General features: G+C 40.6%; 1 protein-coding gene across 12 annotated transcripts in view; it reads left to right on the top strand.

The window, feature by feature from the left end:
• Dati (zinc finger protein datilografo) overlaps positions 1–21,623 on the top strand; it is a 128,249-nt gene that overhangs the window by 85,423 nt on the left and 21,203 nt on the right. For 9 of the 12 annotated variants that reach the window (XM_076326353.1, XM_076326360.1, XM_076326356.1 and 6 more), the window contains exon 4: positions 14,401–14,585. In XM_076326353.1, the coding sequence (XP_076182468.1) occupies positions 14,401–14,585 (185 nt within the window). Of the gene's footprint in view, positions 1–14,400; positions 14,595–21,623 lie in introns of all 12 variants that reach the window. The other 3 variants (XM_076326361.1, XM_076326359.1, XM_076326354.1) reach the window with 1 other exon arrangement.

Here is a 21,623-nt window from a genome sequence, read left to right as displayed (position 1 = left end):
TATTCCGAGCCAGGTGATGAATGTAACGACGTTATACACCGGCCGGGGAATTACGATCGTCGAGCAAAATTTAACGTCGATGCATGTTTAGCGTCGCCGCGAGAGATACACGGAAAGGCATTAAACCGGTGACCGGCTGGGGGGAGTAAAAAGACCATCGGCACACGAATGTGTCCAGTGAAACCCATCGATCGGTTCAACGGCTCGCTCTCTTCGGCTGGAAGGAAGGGAGGACTCGTCGTTTCGACAATTATACAAATCGAAACCGATCGAACGGTGTTCACTTTAATCCGACTACTTTTGTACAAGAGAAAGAATATTACTCGGAGGAATTGGTCGTTATGGAATTATAATACACGTCGAATAGGACGAAAGAACGAGATTGGTTCCTTGTTTTCTTTTTTTTGTAAAGTTTTGTAAAGAATCGTATCGTCGAACGTTCGTGTCTAGTCTCGAGTTCAGCGAACACGTCTTTTCTTCGCGAGTTTTCTTCCACTCGACGCGAGAAACCGAGGGAAGATGGCGGATGAGTTTCACTAACCTAAAAAAAGCCGTATGGTGTTGTCTGTGAAGCAGAACGTACACATCGGTAAAGAAATTTTCGAAATCGTTCTTTCACGAGAAGGATACTTCGCGGTTGGAAAAATATGTATTCTACATTTTTGCTGTACTTTGGTTCACTGACCCGATTGAGAAATGTTGTAAAGTTCAGATTATAATATCTAGTTTATTATAATGTGCAGGGATCTCGCGTGTCTAGTAGTATAGTTATCGTACATATTGTTGCTTTTCTCTCTTCGAATCACTTAAGAAGAGACCTTTGAGTGATTGGTCCCCTACAAGCCCACAAATAACTTGTACTCGTGCGTGGTTTATGGATATATATATATTTATTATAAATTACAGTGATAATAATGTTAGACGTCGTGTAGGTGGTTAGTTTCACTTGGTACGTCTTTTAATTGTCTCGTCTTATCGTCTTTTCAGTTATACTGTCCGCGACACACTCTTCGGACGTACTCTCGTCGTCATACTTTGTCATACTGTCTCATACTGTGTGTTACTGTCCCTTAACGTTCTTCTCGTGCTCTGTATAGTCATTCCCATTCGTTCTCTTTCGTTCCAATCCTCAGTCTCTCTCACTTGAGACATTCGGTCACATTCCCATTCGTTCTCTTTCATTCCAATCGTCAGTCTCTCACTTGAGACATTCGGTCACGTTTGACCATCCTAATCGTTCGTCTTTCCCAAATACTCTTCACTTTCATCGAACCACATGTATTTCCTTTCATCCCCATGCATTCTCACGCTCGGTCGTCACGCAAGAGCAAGACCCCCTGTAAAGGATACTCGTGCCTTCCAGGAAAGCTGGAATCGATGGCGCCAAATGTTTACCTTAACTTAACTTCGACCGCACGCGCTATCTTGTTTAGGCCTACGCTCGAAGCAGGCCTAAGCGAGGGCGGAAAATCCGATACTAAAATGTTACCAAAGTTTAAGGCACACAAATTAAAAATCCCAACACAGTTGCCAAATTTTACAATGTCAGCCCAACCACTCGAAATTCGAAGTCGAAATAAGAAAAATTGAGTTTGTTCCCTTCGAACCAGCCATGATCCTCGATAGCATCTGCAATTGAGCGAACAGGGTGTGGAACTTTTTCTCAGGTTCGAGTGTGTTCGGATACTGCATTGATAAACTCGAAATGTAAAGTTCAGATTATAATATCTAGTTTATTATAATATGCAAGGATTTCGCGTATCTAGTAGTGTAGTAATTGTATATATAAGAATATAAAGTTCGAAGAAATGCGTGTACAGTGATACGTCTTGATGTGAACGACAACAGTGTGGTCTTTCTGACTCTGGACTTGGAACTCGACTGAAAAGAAAAACCAAACTTTCATCGAAAAACTATCACCGAATTAATTTTCTTAATTTCATTTTCTTTAACTTCTAACTTTCAATGTTTATATTTCAAAATGATATATAAAACGGATGAGATTCGATTCCACTTGCAAACCTTGCGAACACAAACTATAGACGAATGATTACGTTTCTTGTATCCGAGGTAAAGGTTGTTGCTCGAAAGCGGGACTTACTGGACTTCAATGTCCGAGATAACAAAGTGTGTTGTAAAGTTCAGATTATAATATCTAGTTTATTATAATATGCATGTATAATTGTATAGTAATTGTATATATAAGAATATAAAGTTCGAAGAAATGCGTATACAGTGATATGTCTTAATGTGAACGACGACAGTGTCGTGTGGTCTTTCTGACTCTGGACTTGGAACTCGACTGAAAAGAAAAACCAAACTTTCATCGAAAAACTATCACCGAATTAATTTTCTTAATTTCATTTTCTTTAACTTCTAACTTTCAATGTTTATATTTCAAAATGATATATAAAACGGATGAGATTCGATTCCACTTGCAAACCTTGCGAACACAAACTATAGACGAATGATTACGTTTCTTGTATCCGAGGTAAAGGTTGTTGCTCGAAAGCGGGACTTACTGGACTTCAACATCCGAGATAACAAAGTGTGTTGTAAAGTTCAGATTATAATATCTAGTTTATTATAATATGCATGTATAATTGTATAGTAATTGTATATATAAGAATATAAAGTTCGAAGAAATGCGTATACAGTGATACGTCTTAATGTGAACGACGACAGTGTCGTGTGGTCTTTCTGACTCTGGACTTGGAACTCGACTGAAAAGAAAAGCCAAAAGGAAAACAGCCAAACCGTTGACCCTTCCGCGCCAATACGAAGACAGTTCTTAAAACTGACATCGACATCAGGCACCCTTAAGATCATTGCATTCATTCCAACACTTTTTGTTTTTTTTGCCATCTCGCCGAGAGATAAAGTTCGTACCGTTTGAGAAATCCGAGCAACGTTCAATTTGTACTTCGCCGCGTTCCTCGAGCGCTGATCGTTTATCCGGTGTTCTTCGTGCATCATACCGCGAGAAGTTCCCGTAACGATTCGTTTCTTCGACCAGCACTTTATCAGAAGCAATTATCGGATTCTCGCACTCGCCGCTCTTACGTGATTCGCGTTTTGTCTTTACCGTTAACGTCGTTACGCGCAACACTTTCCTCGCGAGGCCTGGACGATCGTTGAGGATTGTTTTGGTAATTTTATTTCGCGAAACGAGAAACCTTCCCTTCGAAAATCATGTACTGATCGAACACCGTACGAATTTACACGGAAACGTAAAGTTGCAGTACTGCGAAACTTTCTTTCTTATGCGACACAATTCACGTTTTTTTTTCTTTTTTTTTTGTTTTGTTTCCTTTTTCTAGTAAAAACTTGCCTCTTTTGAGCTGTGGTAACTCGCAAAAACCGTTTCTCCGCGTTTTACCATGGTAAGATGGCTGATGGACCAATAGATGGGGTTGGATTCATCTTTGCCCAAGGTTAGGTTTATAAACGGTACTCAAGTTTTCCCAAGGTTAGGTTTATAAACAATACTCAAGTTGGATTTATAAACAGTACTCAAGTACTAACGGGGTAAATCAACCCTTAGGGAAAGAAAAAGTAAAAGAAATAAGAACGAGGTAATTCGAGCAATGTACTCATCGAGGTAATTTCTCCCATAAATTAACCAAAAAACAACACCTTGACCAATAGGATCGCTGCTGCGAAATATGCGAAAGATTCTCGATATTCCGCGGAAAGGAACGTGGGAGCAATGTTTCGAAATTTACGAAATTTTTGAGTATCGTAACTCTGGTGCATTCCTCGGGTCGTTTCTGACCCGGAGCCACGTTACCGTATTTCTATAATGGAAGAATGTTGCAACGATACGCTCTTGTACTTATTCGAGAGCTTCTATCACGTTGTGAAGTCAAAAGTATAAATTCCATGAATTTGGAACTTTTTCTTTTTCGTTGATTATTTCGAATTATTTCATTCTTCTCGCGAGGATTACGCTCGATTGCAAATATTGAGTAATAAATCGTAGAAGTGTATACATAACACACGGTTACGTTGATTCGTTGAGAGCAACGTGCGTCGAGTAGCTTTAATGGAGGATTCTCTGCGAAACAACCACCAGATCCGCCATTTTTGGTCGAATTAAGAATCGTGCAAGAGTGGTGACAGTTGTACAGGTACCAGAAGACGCGGTGATACGTAACCTTTGATAGAGGTAAAAAAAGTACCACTCGTTTACGTATTTTTAATTGTTCCCTGTCAGAGAGAACTATTCAATTGAAACGATTATGCGACAATTTCGAACCGAACGCGTCCACGAACGTCGATTAAAGGTTAACGACCCGTGAACGAAAGTACTCGTCGTTTAAAACGATTTCAAAGGCAAATGTTCGGTTTTTCACTCGCTGATGGACCAATAGATGGGGTTGGATTCTAGTTTGCCCAAGGTTAGGTTTATAAAGGGTACTCAAGTTTTCCCAAGGTTAGGTTTATAAACAGTACTCAAGTTAGGTTTATAAACAGTACTCAGGTTAGGTTTATAAACAGTTCTCACGTTAGGTTTATAAACAGTACTCACATTAGGTTTATAAACAGTACTCAAGTTTTCTCTAGGTTAGATTCATAAACAGTACTCAAGCTTTCTCAAGGTTCGGTTTATAAACAGTACTCAAGTTTTCTCAAGGTTAGGTTTATAAACAGTACTCAAGCTAGGTTTATAAACAGTACTGAGGGTAGGTTTATAAACAGTACTCACGTTAGGTTTATAAACAGTACTTAAGTTTATGAACAGTATTCAAATTTGGTTTATGAACGGTACTCAAGTTAGGTTTATGAACAGTACTCAAGCAACAGTACTTTCTATGCACAATTTTGTCATGTTCGTATTGTTAGAACAGATATGAATTTTTTCTATCAACAAACGTAATATCGTATGGAAAATTTGTTCATATATTTTATCAACGTTCCAAGAGTAACATATACAAAAATGGCAATCGTAATATCTTGGACACGTAAAATGTAAAATGTATCCAACACGAAATATCAAAAAGAAAAAAATTCCCCGGTCAAAAATGATTCTCGTCGAGCCAAAACCCTCGCTCGAAATCGCACTAAAAAAAAAAAACGAAATATCGAAGCGGATAAAAATTGTCCTATTTTTTTACAAAACTTGTCGAGAGCATTACCAACATACCGTCGAAATTTTCCCGATGAAAACGAGTCTAAACGCGACCGACTTCCAACCATTTCTACCTACGCGCTTCGAAAAAAAAAAAATTGGTCAAAAATGGTCCGAGGAAGGAAAAAATGATCGGAAAGGGGTCGTGTTTGTACTCGTTTTCATCGGGGAAATCTCAGCGATCCGTTGACGGTGGCCTCGCGACGATAAACCTCAAAAATACATCGACACTCGTTAACGAACGAAACGAAACGAAACGAACGAACGGCCCGGTCCGGGAGCGTCGGTCGCGCGACTCGAGTGGACAGCCCGCGCTGAGGAAACGCAAACAGCGGCGAGGGTGATTTCGCTTTAATCAGCCGGTGAAAAACAATTTCATTTAACTGGGAACTACTGTATCGGGGCACGCACTCGATGCATTGCACCACCGCGATGCGTCGCTTAATGAACACGGTCCGCGTACCGGCAATAATTTAAAGCCCTCCGGGTCGTTCGAAGAAAGCATCGGTGACAAATTCATTAACAACGATACGACACCGGCTACGCGACGCGTAAAACCCGCGCGTTTTCAAGTAGATGGAAACACGATAAAATTTTACGCGCGTGCACCAGCCGCCTAAATAAACGCCAATCATAAAACGGTGTCTGGTGGCGCCTGTAAAAATGATAAAGTAAAGCTCGTAAAAGTAATAGTTTACGTATCGGCTATAACTTTTGCCACGCGTTTGCTCGCCGACTTCCGATCTTGTCTCGGTGCTCGTTCCAGCCCATGGTGTTTCCCCTCCCGTTTCTGTTGCAAACGGTGATGTCGGTTTTGCATACGCGTACTCGTCGCTCGAAACAATGCGATAAATAATTTTTACGCTTCGACGTCCCGTTGGCGTTAATTCGCCGTAGGGAGCTGGTAACGAGAATATTATAAATACCGGGGATACCATGTTCGCGACTATTTCTCACGTTTCAGCTTCTTCGATCTTGCACGGTTAATATCATTTTCTACAGAGATTCCACGGCTTCCGTTGGTGATTAAAATATTCATACGTTACCGTGCGGAGGAAAATTTTAACCTCGATCCCGTGCCGCTTTCAAGGTCCGAGTACGCGTTCTTAAATTTACACAAAGCGTATATTTTGCAAGGTATAGAGTCTCGGTCTCGGTTAACTCGAGACAGTTCGCTTAGCGCGAAAGAGAAATCGTACGATAACTTTCGTACGGGTGAATAGCTAGAACCAGCGAAGATTGTTTCTCTTTCCGTGGAATATCGACACGTTCAATTTTACAACTCGATTTTCCGTTACAGGAATCCACGACTCGCGGTTACTGGGTTTTAACTCTTACATTGTACATGTGTGCTCTATTCTTGATACACGAGCCACGTGTGTCGTAAGTTTGCAATTTATCGTCAAAGTATATCTCGAAATAGCGGATCGAAAATGCTCGAATGCTCGTATCGATAAACGATCTTAATTAAGCATATTAACCCTCGAACGGTCTCGTGACTTATGCACATAAATGACGTTGTGGGGTAGAAAATGGCATCGGTATAAAAGGTACCGTCTAAAATGCTACGCGAGATTAATATTTTGTAATAAACACCTGTAATAAACATCGAGTGCTCGTATTCGAAATAAACGCAACGAATACAGTCCGTGAACAAACGTGGCTCGTTTCGATGTACAAAACATGATCGTTTCTGTCCAAAAGTACACCGAGTGATCGAATTATATCTCGCTTGTGTATTTTAATACGTAACGTTCCTGTATGATTTCAACGCTTATGTATAAATATTCGTGTTTTGTACACCGAAGAGGAGCCAAACGAAGAATCGAAACCATGCTTGGTCTCTATTTAATGTAACATTTGTTACAGAGACGTTGAAATATCGATCGAGTAAGAAACACCGTTCGAAGGTTAAATACATTTTACGGTAATGGTACGGGGTTGTAAAAAATTTAAATAAAATCGGTAACCGTTTCTCGATTAGGTCGTCGAATTCGTAAACGACTCCGGGGTTCATCGTTTCGTTTAACCGAAATCACCCCTCGAGAGAGAAAGTATCGATGGTGTCGGCAGGGGTAAAAACAACGCGAGAAGATATTGAAAAAGAGGAAAAGAAGAACGCGTTGTACGATCTCGGATTATTTTTATTAAATCTTCGATCGGTCTGAATAAAAGATGAAGCTCGGTGATCGGTGAACAAGGAAACGACGGATGGTGGAAAAAGCAAAGAACGAAGAAAAGGAACGAGCGCCCCGGGTAAAAAGGACCGGGGAAGAATGTCGATATTAATAAAAGTTAAATTGAGCCAATCGCTGGTTGGAATTAGAGAGCGAGCGGGGGGAAAAAGAAACGCGATAAAAATTGCAACGAGTTCCGGCTCGTCGACGCGGATCGATGGAATTGATTACAAAAGGTTTCGAAGATACGAACGGCGCCGACTTCGTGACCGTTAACGTCGATCGAGACGCGAAACAATCGCGGAGGAGTTCGCGCCGCGCGATTAATTTTAATCGCGCGAGCGGTATCGATGTATAGTATTCGCGTTGCATCGAACGACGTTCGTCGACGATAACGAACGGACAGTCTGTACACTGTTTCGCTTATACGAGCATTCGGGACGAAAATCCTAACTTTTAAACGGATTTTAATTGAGGAGTAATTTTCAACGTAAATAGTTTAATATTTTTTTTAGAAAAAGTATCTTTTGAAAGTACTACGATGTATCGGTGGATGTGTAATGGAAGAGTTTCGTTTAAAAATATTTGAAACGATCTTGAGCTTTTATCGAGTAGAAAGTTTCTCGATAATTTTCATAATTGCCATTTGTTGCTGTCTAGAGACTTTAATACTCTACGATGTATCGGTCGATGCGTGAAGGAGGAGTTTCGTTTAAAAATAATTGAAATAATCTTGAGCTTTTATCGAGTAGAAAGTTTCTTGACAATTTTCTCAATTGCCATATGTTGCTGAGTAGACACTTTAATACTTTTTCAAAGAAAAGTTTCTTTTCAAGGGACTACGATGTATCGGTCGATGTGTAAAGTTTCGTTTAAAAATACTTGAAATAACCTTGAGCTTTTATCGAATAGAAAGTTTCTCGACAATTTTCACAATTGCCATTTGTTGCTGACTAGACACTTTAATACTCTACGATGTATCGGTCGATGCGTGAAGGAGGAGTTTCGTTTAAAAATATTTGAAATGATCTTGAGCTTTTATCGAGTAGAAAGTTTCTCCACAATTTTCTGAATAGCCATTTGTTTACTGAGTAGACACTTTAATACTTTTTCAAAGAAAAGTATCTTTTCAAGATACTACGATGTATCGGTCGATATGTGAAGTTTCGTTTAAAAATACTTGAAATGATCTTGAGCTTTTATCGAATAGAAAGTTTCTCGACAATTTTCACAATTGCCATGTGTTGCTGTCTAGACACTTTAATACTCTACGATGTAACGGTCGATGCGTGAAGGAGGAGTTTCGTTTAAAAATACTTGAAATAATCTTGAGCTTTTATCGAGTAGAAAGTTTCTCGACAATTTTCACAATTTCCATATGTTGTTGACTAGACTCTGTTCGCTCGATATTCGATATTTAATTCGCCTTTAAATTAATTACAAAATACACTCCAAATGATTTTTTCTATTCCGAGCAAATTTGAACAACCCAACTCGATGTTAACGTAAAGTTTAATGTGTCCGAAATACCTATACACAAAATCACCGATTTATACTTCGACACTTTTTAAAAAGTCGAATCAAACTGTACAAATATTGACATCGACAAATTGGAACTGTTTATTGCATAAAAGTTGTCACCTATTTTAAGGGCATCACAGTACTTAATTCAATTAATAAAAATCAAGTTAAACGAACAAATCTATGTACCGGTACATGTTCGAAAAACAGTTCGAAATCTACGATAAATGTTCAGACTCGATTTTAATAACTGGATCGATATATTTTTAAATAAAATTTCACACGGTATTAAAAACCACGCTTACTTATCGACGCGTTGACGTGGAAGAATTAGTCGATACGTAGACTTCGTAGTTTTTTATTTTTGACCATTGAACGAAACACTGTGCACACGGTTTGGCATTTCGGGGATCAGGATAGCTGTCAAATAGCCGTCGGTTCACCGACGGGACTATAAATTTCGATAAAAATGGTCGTCGGGCTTGTCGAGAGAAACATTGTTAAGGATTATTAATACACGATGAGAAGACACGGGACCGAGCGGCAAATACGCGTTCATCGTTTTTTAAATCAGGTCGCGCGTTACGGGGTTGTTAAAACGGTGACTCTAATGGCCGTTTTAAAACGAGTGGCATTTTTTACGCTCACCCCTAAATTTGGCCGGTGGATACCTGTTGCTCGTCGACGTAAAAAAAGTATCGGCCGTTGCCTCGCGTTCGCTGCTCGTATTTCCAACGCGGTCAGACTCGATAATCACCTGTTATAATTAAGCGTTCCGCTGCATAAAAAATACCCAACTTTTCAAGGATAACAGAAACGAACAATTCGACCGTGAACTTATATCGCGTAACCTTCAACGATTAACGTTAAAGAGTATCCAAAAGTAACGATCGAGAATAGATAAAGATTATTCTCGTATCTCGGTTAAATATTTTTCAATACTCGATGATCGTCACGTTGTAATTATGCGTCTCGTTGGAGAAATAATACGAAACGTCCAAGGGTAACGAAATTGAACGATTCGGATGGTAAACCTGTATCACGATGAAACGCAACAAGTAGCGGTACTTATCGAAATTAGGATAAAGATGATAGCCATTTTCAATATCGGGCTTCGGAAGAATCGTTTCGTTCCAAGTTAGGGTGTTATGGGTATAGCCATAAACGATTATCTGGAAACTCGATGCATCGTCCAAGAATCAAGAATTGATTATAATAGGCCTTCCTCTGTAAGAAATTTTTTCATTTTTTTTTTTTTTATTTCATTTGCCCAACGACTCGTTCGTCGTGTGGAAGTTAAACGAGAAAAGCAGAACACTGCTACGAGAGCGTTGTATTGTATAGGAGCAAGGTGAAAGGGCGAGGTTCGTCGAATATGGCTGCTCTACAACCTAACCCAACATAATTCTAAACTTATAATCTACTTAAACGTAAAACGAACGACCATAAAGAGAAGAATTGCGACCGCGGACCGGTTCTGCCATCGCGAAAGTTATCGTAATCTCGAACGAAGAAACCTTAACCTACGTGAATTAATCCAACGATTTGCCAATGCACCGTTACGAGCTTGAGAGAACCATTCTGGATGGAACGTGGGTCTTCTTGGGTCGAAATGTTATCCATCTTGGTTAAAAAAATTCATTCTTCGGAGATATCTGCTAAGAAAATCGTCTATCGATCGTCGAGTTTCATCGAGGATTAGATTGATCCTGGAACGTACACACGATTGCTTTGTGAATTATTTTAAATGCTTCGACAGTTCAGATCCATATGAGTAGACACTTTAATAATTTTTCAAAGAAAAGTTTCTTTTCAAGATACTACGATGTATCGGTCGATGTGTAAAGGAGGAGTATCGTTTAAAAATACTTGAAATGTCTTGAGCTTTTATCGAATAGAAAGTTTCTCGATAATTTTCACAATTCCCATTTGTTGCTGTCTAGACACTTTAATACTCTACGATGTATCGGTCGATGCGTGAAGGAGGAGTATGGTTTAAAAATACTTGAAATGATCTTGAGCTTTTATCGAATAGAAAGTTTCTCGACAATTTTCACAATTGCCATTTGTTGCTGACTAGACACTTTAATACTTTTTCAAAGAAAAGTTTCTTTTCAAGATACTACGATGTATCGGTCGATGCGTGAAGGAGAAGTTTCGTTTAAAAATACTTGAAATGTCTTGAGCTTTTATCGAATAGAAAGTTTCTCCATAATTTTCTCAATTGCCATTTGTTGCTGACTAGACACTTTAATATTCTACGATGTATCGGTCGATGCGTGAAGGAGGAGTTTCGTTTAAAAATACTTGAAATGATCTTGAGCTTTTATCGAATAGAAAGTTTCTCGACAATTTTCACAATTGCCATTTGTTCCTGTCTAGACACTTTAATACTCTACGATGTATCGGTCGATGCGTGAAGGAGAAGTTTCGTTTAAAAATACTTGAAATGTCTTGAGCTTTTATCGAATAGAAAGTTTCTTGATAATTTTCACAGTTGCCATTTGTTACTGATTAGATACTTTAATACTCTACGACGTATCGGTCGATGCGTGAAGGAGGAGTATCGTTTAAAAATACTTGAAATATCTTGAGCTTTTATCGAATAGAAAGTTTCTCGATAATTTTCGCAATTCCCATTTGTTGCTGACCAGACACTTCAATACTTTTTCAAAGAAAAGTTTCTTTTCAAGGTACTACGATGTATCGGTCGATGTGTAAAACTTGACGAGCAAAGTTTTCCAATTGCTCAACCGATCCAAATTATTGCAAAAACCGAACGTCGTGGCTCAGTAACGATTTCAACTTTCGGGTATTCACTTCAAACGATATAATTCGCGCCGTTTTTCATATTACGTTTTTATTTCTCCATCTGTAACAATCTTATTAATAATATTATATCTTTATCCACAACAACCTACCACTTCTTCCTTCCACGTGTGTTAATTTACTTTTGTACACCAATATGTTCTTCCCGTCTATGGATATAAATAATATACATACATAATTCTTCCCTGAAGAAATAGTTAGAGACTATTTTACTTTATTGTACTTAATTCTTTTTATTCAACGTTCAATTTCTTATCGTAAACGTGTACGATTTAGGCGTGACAAGGAACACATTGGTATTAGAGGCGAGAATCATATTTTTTTTTATTGTGAAAATGAAATACGATTTTTTTAGAGCGTGCAAACATTTTACTAAATTACATATTCTCCATTTTGGAGAACGAAATTACTTTCCGAACGAGCCAATAGTTTCTTTCGAACACTCTGTTGGCAAGCCATAATTTTTTTAGAGCGTGCAAACATTTTATTAAATTATATATTCTCCATTTTAGAGCGTGCAAACATTTTATTAAATTATATATTCTCCATTTTAGAGCGTGCAAACATTTTATTAAATTACATATTCTCCATTTTGGAGAACAAAATTACTTTCCAAACGAGCCAATAGTTTCTTTCGAACACTCTGTTGGCAAGCCATAATTTTTTTAGAGCGTGCAAAAATTTTATTAAAATACATATTCTCCATTTTAGAGAACAAAATTACTTTCCGAACGAGCCAATAGTTTCTTTCGAACACGCTGTTGGCAAGCCATAATTTTTTTACAGCGTGCAAAAATTTGATTAAATTACATATTCTCCATTTTGGAGAACGAAATGACTTTCCAAACGAGCCAATAGTTTCTTTCGAACACTCTGTTGGCAAGCCATAATTTTTTTAGAGCGTGCAAACGTTTTATTAAATTACATAGTCTCCATTTTGGAGAACGAAATGACTTTCCAAACGAACCAATAGTTTCTTTCGAACACGCTGTTGGCAAGCCTTAATTTTTTTAGAGCGTGTAAACGTTTTATTAAATTACATAGTCTCCATTTTGGAGAACGAAATGACTTTCCAAACAAGCCAATAGTTTCTTTCGAACACTCTGTTGGCAAGCCATAATTTTTTTAGAGCGTGCAAACATTTTATTAAATTACATATTCTCCATTTTAGAGAACAAAATTACTTTCCAAACGAACCAATAGTTTCTTTCGAACACGCTGTTGGCAAGCCATAATTTTTTTAGAGCGTGTAAACGTTTTATTAAATTACATAGTCTCCATTTTGGAGAACGAAATGACTTTCCAAACAAGCCAATAGTTTCTTTCGAACACTCTGTTGGCAAGCCATAATTTTTTTAGAGCGTGCAAACGTTTTATTAAATTACATAGTCTCCATTTTGGAGAACGAAATGGCTTTCCAAACGGGCCAATAGTTTCTTTTCGAACACAGTGTTGGCAAGCCTGGCGCGAGAAAAGCGAATCGCGAGGCGTTCCCCTTGCATCATAGACAGTACCCCTAACTACAGTACAAGCGGGTCTGGAGTTTATTCGCGCGCCAAAACCCGATCGTTCGTCACCACGTTGAAAGAGTAGACTCCACTCTGACGATTCGCTCACCAGACACTTGTGAAACATTTACTCCGATTCCGATCGTGCCAAGTCGACGGAGATAGTCGCCCCACAGACGAACGATCGTCCAGGGCCTGGCTTCTAAGAACTCTGTACGATGAAATCGACGATTAGCGCTCGATATAAAATTACACGTACCGGCGTGAACCAACGTAGGAAAAACATTTGCAATTGCGGACATTCGTCGCGATAAAAAAAAAACCTTTAACCTCCAAAAAAGAAACACGAATCCGCGGTACGAAGCGATTTAACGATACGTCTGTATAGATTGTCAATTCTAAGAACTTTATCCGTTATTGAAATCGATGAACGACGTTAGATCTAAAGTTGCGCGTAATAAATAATCGTTGAGAAAAAAATTACGATGGCAGATTTAACGATTCGCCGTTTTAGATTCCGAGAACTTTGCACGTTGTCGAAATCGATGATTGCCGGTTCGATCTAAAATTACGGAAACCTAAATATAAACGATCGTACTGAAAAATTCGCAATTACCGGCTAGTTGCTCCGGTACGAAACTTGTGAACTCCGAAAACAGAAATCTCAATCCGCGCGAACCGATTTAACGATTCATAGACGTAGATTTCAGATTCTACAAACTTTATAGATCGTCGAAATCGATAAACGACGTTCGATCTGAAGTTACGTAAGCGTGAATATAAACGATCCTACTAAAAAATTTTCCATTACAGGCTAGTGCTCAGCTATGAAACTCGCTATCCCTGAAAAAGAAACCTAAATCCACGCAAATCGATGAAACGAATCATAGATGCGACCCAAAAGAAAAAAACTCCAATGGAAGTTTCGAGAACGATCGCAAAATTCCCTCGAGAGATCGCGATTTTTCGTAACGCGGTTAAATAATTCACACGCGTTCCTTCACCGTGTACTTTTCCACGATTAATTCCCCGTCCGTCCAGACGACGTGGGTCGAGTTTCGGATGGATCGGCCGAACGGTTGAAAAGTATCGTTAAATAGTAATCGACCGGTGACGATCGGGACACCCAGTACAAGCAAGTCCGGAGTTCCTTCGGGCCCGATCGCTCGTGAATCGCGACAGAGCGTATCCGATCACGGCGATTCGTTGACGAGATCCACTTTTCTGATTGCAGGTGAACGACCGTACAAGTGCCATCTACCGGATTGCGGGCGGGCGTTCATTCAGCTATCGAATTTGCAGCAGCACCTTCGAAATCACGATGCCCAGGTGGAACGGGCGAAGAACCGGCCGTTCCAATGCGGCATCTGCGGCAAAGGCTTCGCCACAGAATCCAGCCTTCGTACCCACACTTCGAAGGTCAGTCATGTATGTACCAAATCCGACGTCCAACAACACCAACAACAACGACAACAGGCATTTTGGCTACTTAACGCGGTGCTCGCACACGATAATAATCGAACCACGGTCGGAACGATCCGGAGAATCGGGTCTCTAAAATCGATCGGACGGTTGTACACGTGCGACGTTAAACTCTCGCATGCGTGGATACACGTGTGTATATATATATACTTATACACAAAGATATTTAAATAAATATATATACGGGTATCCGCGCATACGTCGCACCGTAATTCGCAAATCTCCGCTAAAAGCTCTTCTCAACGGACGAACAAAATATGCCTAATTGTACACGTTTTTTTTTTCCCCCCACCCCAAATTCGCGGCACGGAACAACGCGTTTCTCTGAATGCACACATGGTGGCGGGTCACGCTTCTATCCTGACGATCTACAAATTCGTTCCTCGCTACGATTAGGTTCCATTCTACCCTATTTCTCGATATCGTTCGTAGAGCTTCGCCAAACGACGACGAGAACCGATCCGGGTACCGCCGATCGGTTCGATCTCGAACTTCGCCGGGAGTACGACTGACTCGATGCACGATGTTTCGACGATTCGATTATGCTCTTTGACACGTTGAACGCCATCGATGGTCACCGGCGATCCGAGGCTCGTTACAAAGCCTACGCGAGAAACGGGGTTCGGGTAAACCTTTAAACTAGAAACTACCGAAAGTGAACTTATTCCTTCGAACGCGTCTTCGAAAGTGTCTTTGTAAACTAACCTCTTAAGAAGTATCAGTGCCGCCATTGCAGTGGCTCGCTCTAGCGGCTGGAATTAATCGTTTGAATTAACAAATCGTTTTCGTGTGTCTCGTTTCACACTTTCTTGTTAACAATATACAGACAGTGGATACAGTCTTTGTTTTGGATACTTTGTTATTTATTCACGAGCAACTAACCCATTGATCTGCAAAGAAAGATACTAGGTCGTTCGACAAACTGTTAAATATAGCGCGTAAATTAAAATAAAGAGATTACGAAAGATAATTTCAACCGGGAACGAAATTTTAGCGAAAGATAGATTGAAAAAGTCGCGAGATACAGAGTATTTATCAACCAAAGTGCAAATACGAGAATTTGCAAATAATAGAATCGGAATTAACGAAACGAGAATTATCTTTGGTACGAAAGTACCGGATCAGTACACCAGATGTCGTTTCGAGCGTGTCGTTCCCGCGCAAAATTCAGCCGCGTCTGAGAGGTTAATTTACGAATATAATTACTGTTCCGTTGCGAACATCGGGAAGAAAAACTTTGAAAAGAAACCGAAAACGGTTCGAATTCGACGATTTTACTCATTTCTTCGATGATTTCGGCGCGAGACGAGCTCGATCCCGGTGACGAGTACGAAGTGACCGCACGAGTCGAATACGTTCGAATCGTACGCGGCTCGATTCGGGAGATCCCCGTCGAGAGGCTGCTCAACGTGTCGAAACGAAAGAAAGAAAAAAAAAGAGAAAGAAGGTAATGTCAGACCGTGCAGAGAGTTCTCGCTCCCCCAGTGTTCGCGAGTGCAACAGTCCGCGCGACAGTCCCCGCGGTGTGTCGTAACAATAGACAGAGAAATTCTAACGGTAGCTTAGATCGTTCTGCTGGGTTCTTCGCAACGCTTGGGACTGCTTTGGTTGTGGTTTCTCACCGACGAGGCGCTTCGAACTTTCATCGGGCGACCCGTGGCCGGGGGGCAGGGCGGGCGGGGCGGGTGGTTGGGGTGTTAGAAGAGAGATAGGGGGGAAGGGTATAGAAATAGAGAGAGATCCAAGCTTCGCGCCTCCGGTTCGATCGACCTGATCGATCTCGGCTCGTTTCGCGAATCGTATCGACGATTTCGATCCCCGCCGAAACGAATCATCGCACGTGAACCGAACGTTGGATCCGGCACGGACCACGACCACTCGAAGGATCAAGGATCGAAGCTCGCGTGGAACACGAGGAGTACCATCGCGGATCGTCCCGTACCGGTGGATAGAACAGAGCGGAAAGGAAAAAAGAAAGAAAAAATCCGGAAAGAAAAAGAAAGAAATCGATCGATCCGAGAAAAAGATCGCTTAGGTCCCCGCGGAGGCTTAATCGAATTCACCCCTGGCGGTGAATCGCGGCGCGCAGCGATTACCAGTGGAATCTTGTACCGTGGGGTGGTTTTTTGCCGGGGCTCGGCCGGCCAACTGAATTTCTCAACCCTTTCGCCGCGCCGGGCACATGTCTTGACGAAAAAACGTGGGAAGGCATCTGTCGAGCCGTCCGTGAGTCGGTCTTTCCTCTTGTTTCTCCTCGCTGTCTTCTCGCTTCGCGCTTCTTTCGCTCGCGCGGAAAAACCCATCGGGTTCTTTTTATCACGGCCAATTAGACCAGGCATGTTGCGTAACCAGTCGTAAACTAAGGTCTCCCCGTCGGTTGCCCATTCGCGAGCTCCGAAGCGGTAAAACGAACCGAACGGATCGTCCATTAGCGCCGCCGCGTACGACGCGCCATCTACCTAACCGAAATAACCTATTCGACGACGATCGGGAACGAGATCGACCAGCGAGATCTCGGACCAGGGAATTTTTCGTTAAATCGCGCATCAGGTGCACCCTGGGAGCCACGCGACCGTTAATCCTTGCCACGCATCGTTTCCCGAACGATAAATATCGTTCTTTCGGCTCTCGTCGGGATCCTTTTAATTGAAAGCTAATCCGCGGCTAAACCGAGCCACCGACCCTTCGTCTCGATAAATCTCCAAGGGGAATCCCGCCAGCCGCTGGATCAGACGATTCTTTTCTCCACCTACGCCGACGAAACGTAGATTCGCCTCTGTCGCGTAATTAGGCCGGCTTTTAACGAAACAACGAGGGTTTCGCGGCGGTATCGTCGCGAGGATTCGAGCGAGAGCGGCGTGTCTTTGCAGCGGCCAGTCGCGCGTAAAAAGAAGGACGAAAGGGAAGAGGCAGTCGAAGAAGAAGAGGAAAAAGAAGAAGAAGAAGAAGAAGTAGAAGTAGAAGTGGAAGAAAACGAAGAAGGAGCACCGACGCGAAAACACGAGCCGAGTCGCGACCGAGAGAGGATCTCTCGCGAAGAGCAGCGCGGAGAAGTAATTAAAAGCCGCCAGCGCGACAGAAACAGAGTCCGTCCGCCCGTTGAAAATAAAATAAAACGAAACGAAACAAACGGAGGGAGAGCGTAAAGAGAGAGAGAGAGAGAGAGAGAGAGAGAGAGAGAGAGAGAGAGAGAGAGAGATAGAGATATAGATAGAGGGACACCTCGAGCCCATCTTGCGCGGCTAATCGAATTTTCGCCGGGGCAGATTTCTTGAAATTGTTTTCGCTATTCCGGGCTATCTACTATCCCCGTCCGTTCCCCGTCGGCCTGATAGCTAATGGATCGTTGTTTAAAAAGAAATAAAGAACGGAGCAACGCACCGAGCGAGGAAGACCGAGAGAAAGGGGAAATTGAAAGAGTTATACGCCGGGTCGAGGCCTGGCGTGTCGGCGAAACATTATCCCAGCCCGGGAAAGACAATACGCTTCGAGTACAATATTATAATAGGCCGGAGCGTAAATGTATTATAGAGAACGATCGGTAGCCAGCCATAGAAACTCGCGTTTCCTACCCGTACACGCTTCCCTCGCGCGTCTTACGAACTGTTACCCCCCTTTTGCTTTGTTCCGCACGGGCTGACGTTTCTTCGAACACTTTCGCGCCGAACGCTCGATAAGACGGACACTCGCGATCGCTGCGAATCGATTCGCGCAACGATGCCAATTTCAACGCGAACGGGTTCTTCTCGTCTTTTCCTTTCTTTCTTTCGAAATTCTCGAATCCACGGACGACTCGTCCATCGAAGCGCGCAAGTGTCTACGAGATGTATCTCCGCGTTGCTCTGGAAGGAAATTCTTCTTATCTGCGAGAACGATTTTTCACGAAAGTTTGCGCGCACGTGGTGCACAATAGTGTATTCTTAGGGAAATTGTTTCGTACAGGGAGAGTTTCTTTGAGAAGGTGAAATCGAAACCGAAGGTTTTCGTGTTTTCTGGATTTAAGATGAGACTTTTCTTTGCGATAGAGCATCGAGAGGTGTCCATTTTCTGCTATTACGAAATTGAATTTGAAAAAGAGAAAATGACGCATCGTTTTTTGTTTTCTTTGTAACTTCGTACATCAAAAATTTTCTTTGTAACTTCGTACATCAAAAATTTTCTTTGTAACTTCGTACGTCAAAAATTTTCTTTGTAACTTCGTACGTCAAAAATTTTCTTTGAGAAGGTGAAATCGAAACTCGAAGGTTTTCATGTTTTCTGTATTTAAGATGAGACTTTTCTTTGCGATAGAGCATCCGAGAGTCCATTTCCTACTATTACGAAATTGAATTTGAAAAAGAGAAAATGACACACCATCTTTCGTTTTCTTTGTAACTTCGTGCGTCAAAAATTTTCTTTGAGAAGGTGAACTCGAAACTCGAAGGTTTTCATATTTTCTATATTTAAGACTCAACTTTTCTTTGCAATAGAGCATCGAGAGTCCATTTCCTACTATTACGAAATTGAATTTGAAAAAAAGAAAATGACACACTGTATTTCGTTTCCTTTGTAACTTTCTACATCAAAAATTTTCTTACCAAAAGAAAAGTCCCCCAAAAGAATTGTATCAAAACAATAAAGAAACTTTGAATTTTCGTCTATTGATTTGTTCCTCTCGAGAGAACATATTTCGTGGACAAAATAATAATCCACCCAATATACTATATACGCAAACTTTCGTTGAAATGAAACATTTAGAAGAACTTCCTCTCGACACAGTGTACAGATACTTTTCGTATCCACTGTAGATTTATTGGAGAACGCAACGAGATAGGAATTCTTTCTTCTTTTCTTTCGAATAGTCGAGTTTCACGAAAGAGTCAACGCGTTACGTAGTTCGGAGGAAAATGGTTTCCGGTAACGAGCAGGACGCGCGCGTAGTTTCTTACTTCTTCTTTTCTCGATTTTCTCGGCTAGCGATTCCGTTGGCCGAACGAGGAAACACGAGAAAATTATGCGTCGAGAGATTGTTTCTTTTTATTTTTTTTTTTTTGTTTTTCTTTTCACCGTGAACTCGTGGGTGGCTGGTATAGTTTCTTCGGTGCTTCTCCGTAGCGTCTTACCCACTTTCGCGTGGCGCGGAGCCTTCGTATTTATCTGTAGTTTAGCGGTACAAGGGTTGAATGTCGTGCAACACGATACACAACCCCTTCCTGCTGGCGGACTTTCTCGTACCTTCGACCTTCTTCCGACTCACCTCCGGGGCCCACTCCATCGAGCCCCTCTACCCTCTTCTTAATTGCCCGAGCGCGGAGCTCGGTAAAAACTCGTTAGCCGTTAGATTTATTTTTCCTCGCCACGGAGATTCGTTCCGTGTTTCTGAAAACCGCGGGCTACTTTCTCGACACTTTCCCTGCATTTTCCGACTAAGAGAAACGAAAAAGAAAGGACCGGGTTCGAAGACGGCCAATTTTTCTTCCGCTACGTCGTCCGATGGGAAATATTCGCGAACCGTGTCCAATTGTTTGTACAGTTTGTCGTACTCCGGGGACGACGATTCGTAAACGAAACAATTTACCCTTTCGATGCTACGTACGAGCGCGACCAATGGCTACGCGCGTTTACCGAATTGCGCGTTGCGAGCGTTGCGAACGTTTTTTGCGCGAAATAAACTAAAGTGGAGTAAAATAAGGTAAAATGAAAGAAAGAGATTGTGAAGTAAAGTAGTGTAGGGGAGTGGTGTGAAATAAAAGAAAGTAAGGTAAAATGAAAGGAAATAGTGTACGGTAAAAATAAAATGTCGGATAAAGTAAAAGAAAGTGGAAGAAAGTAATGCAGAGTAATAAAATGGAATGTGAAATATAGTGAATGAAAGTACTGTAAAGAAATGTTAAAGAAAGTAATCTAAAGAAAAGTGAAAAAAAGTAATCTAGAGAAATGTAAAGGAAAATAGTGTAAAGAAAAGTAAAAAAAGTAATATAAAGGAAAGTGAAGAAAGTAATCTAATGATAAGTAAAGTAAAATAGTGTAAAGAATTGTAAAAAGATGTGATCTGAAGAAAAGTGAAAGAAAGTAATCTAAAGAAAAGTAAAAGAAAATAGTGTAAAAAAATGTAAAAAGAAGTCGTCTAAAGAAAAGTGAAAGAAAGTAATCTAAAGAAAAGTAAAAGAAAATAGTGTAAAGAAATGTAAAAAGAAGTCGTGTAAAGAAAAGTGAAAGAAAGTAATCTAAAGAAAAGTGAAATAAAGTAATCCAAAGAAACGTAAAAAAAAGTAATCTAAAGAAAAGTAAAAGAACGTGATCTAAAGAAAAGTAAAACAAAGTAATTTAAAGAAAAGTAAAACAGAGTAATCTAAAGAAAAGTAATAGAAGGCAATCTAAAGAAAAGTGAAAGAAAGTAATCTAAAGAAAAGTAAAGGAAAATAATGTAAAGAAAAGTAAAAAAAAAGTAATCTAAAGAAAAGTAAAAGAAGACAATCTAAAGAAAAGTGGAAGAAAGTAATCTAAAGAAAAGTAAAGGAAAATAATGTTAAGAAAAGTGAAAGAAAGTAATCTGAAGAAAAGTAAAGAAAAATAATGTAAAGAAAAGTGAAAGAAAGTAATCGAAAGAAATGTTAAGGAAAATAATGTAAAGAAAAGTGAAAGAAAGTAATCTAAAGAAAAGTAAAAGAAAGCAATTTAAATCAAAGTATTCGTCGCTAAAATGTGTCACAGACAGTACAGTGTATTGGGTCTCGCTCGTCGAAAGTACGCAGCACCGAAATGGTTATATAATCGACGTTTACCCCCTGGTGTCGAGCAAAACGAAAAACCATAAAATAGTTCGTTAACCAATGTAACGTATCTTCGCGAAATAACGAGGGATGCTCGTGAAAAAAGTAAAATTGCCCCAGAATATCCGCGTTTGTATTTGCAATAACTGAGCACGCGCAACGGAGAGTCGTATCGGTCCGATGATCATCCGAGTCGAGAATCTCGTTTCGTATGTTAGAGTCT

Source organism: Ptiloglossa arizonensis, chromosome 14 (assembly GCF_051014685.1).
Source record: "Ptiloglossa arizonensis isolate GNS036 chromosome 14, iyPtiAriz1_principal, whole genome shotgun sequence".
Lineage (NCBI taxonomy): Eukaryota > Metazoa > Arthropoda > Insecta > Hymenoptera > Colletidae > Ptiloglossa > Ptiloglossa arizonensis.
The sequence above is the reverse complement of the archived record's forward strand: the minus strand, read 5'-3'. Positions and strand labels throughout refer to the sequence as shown.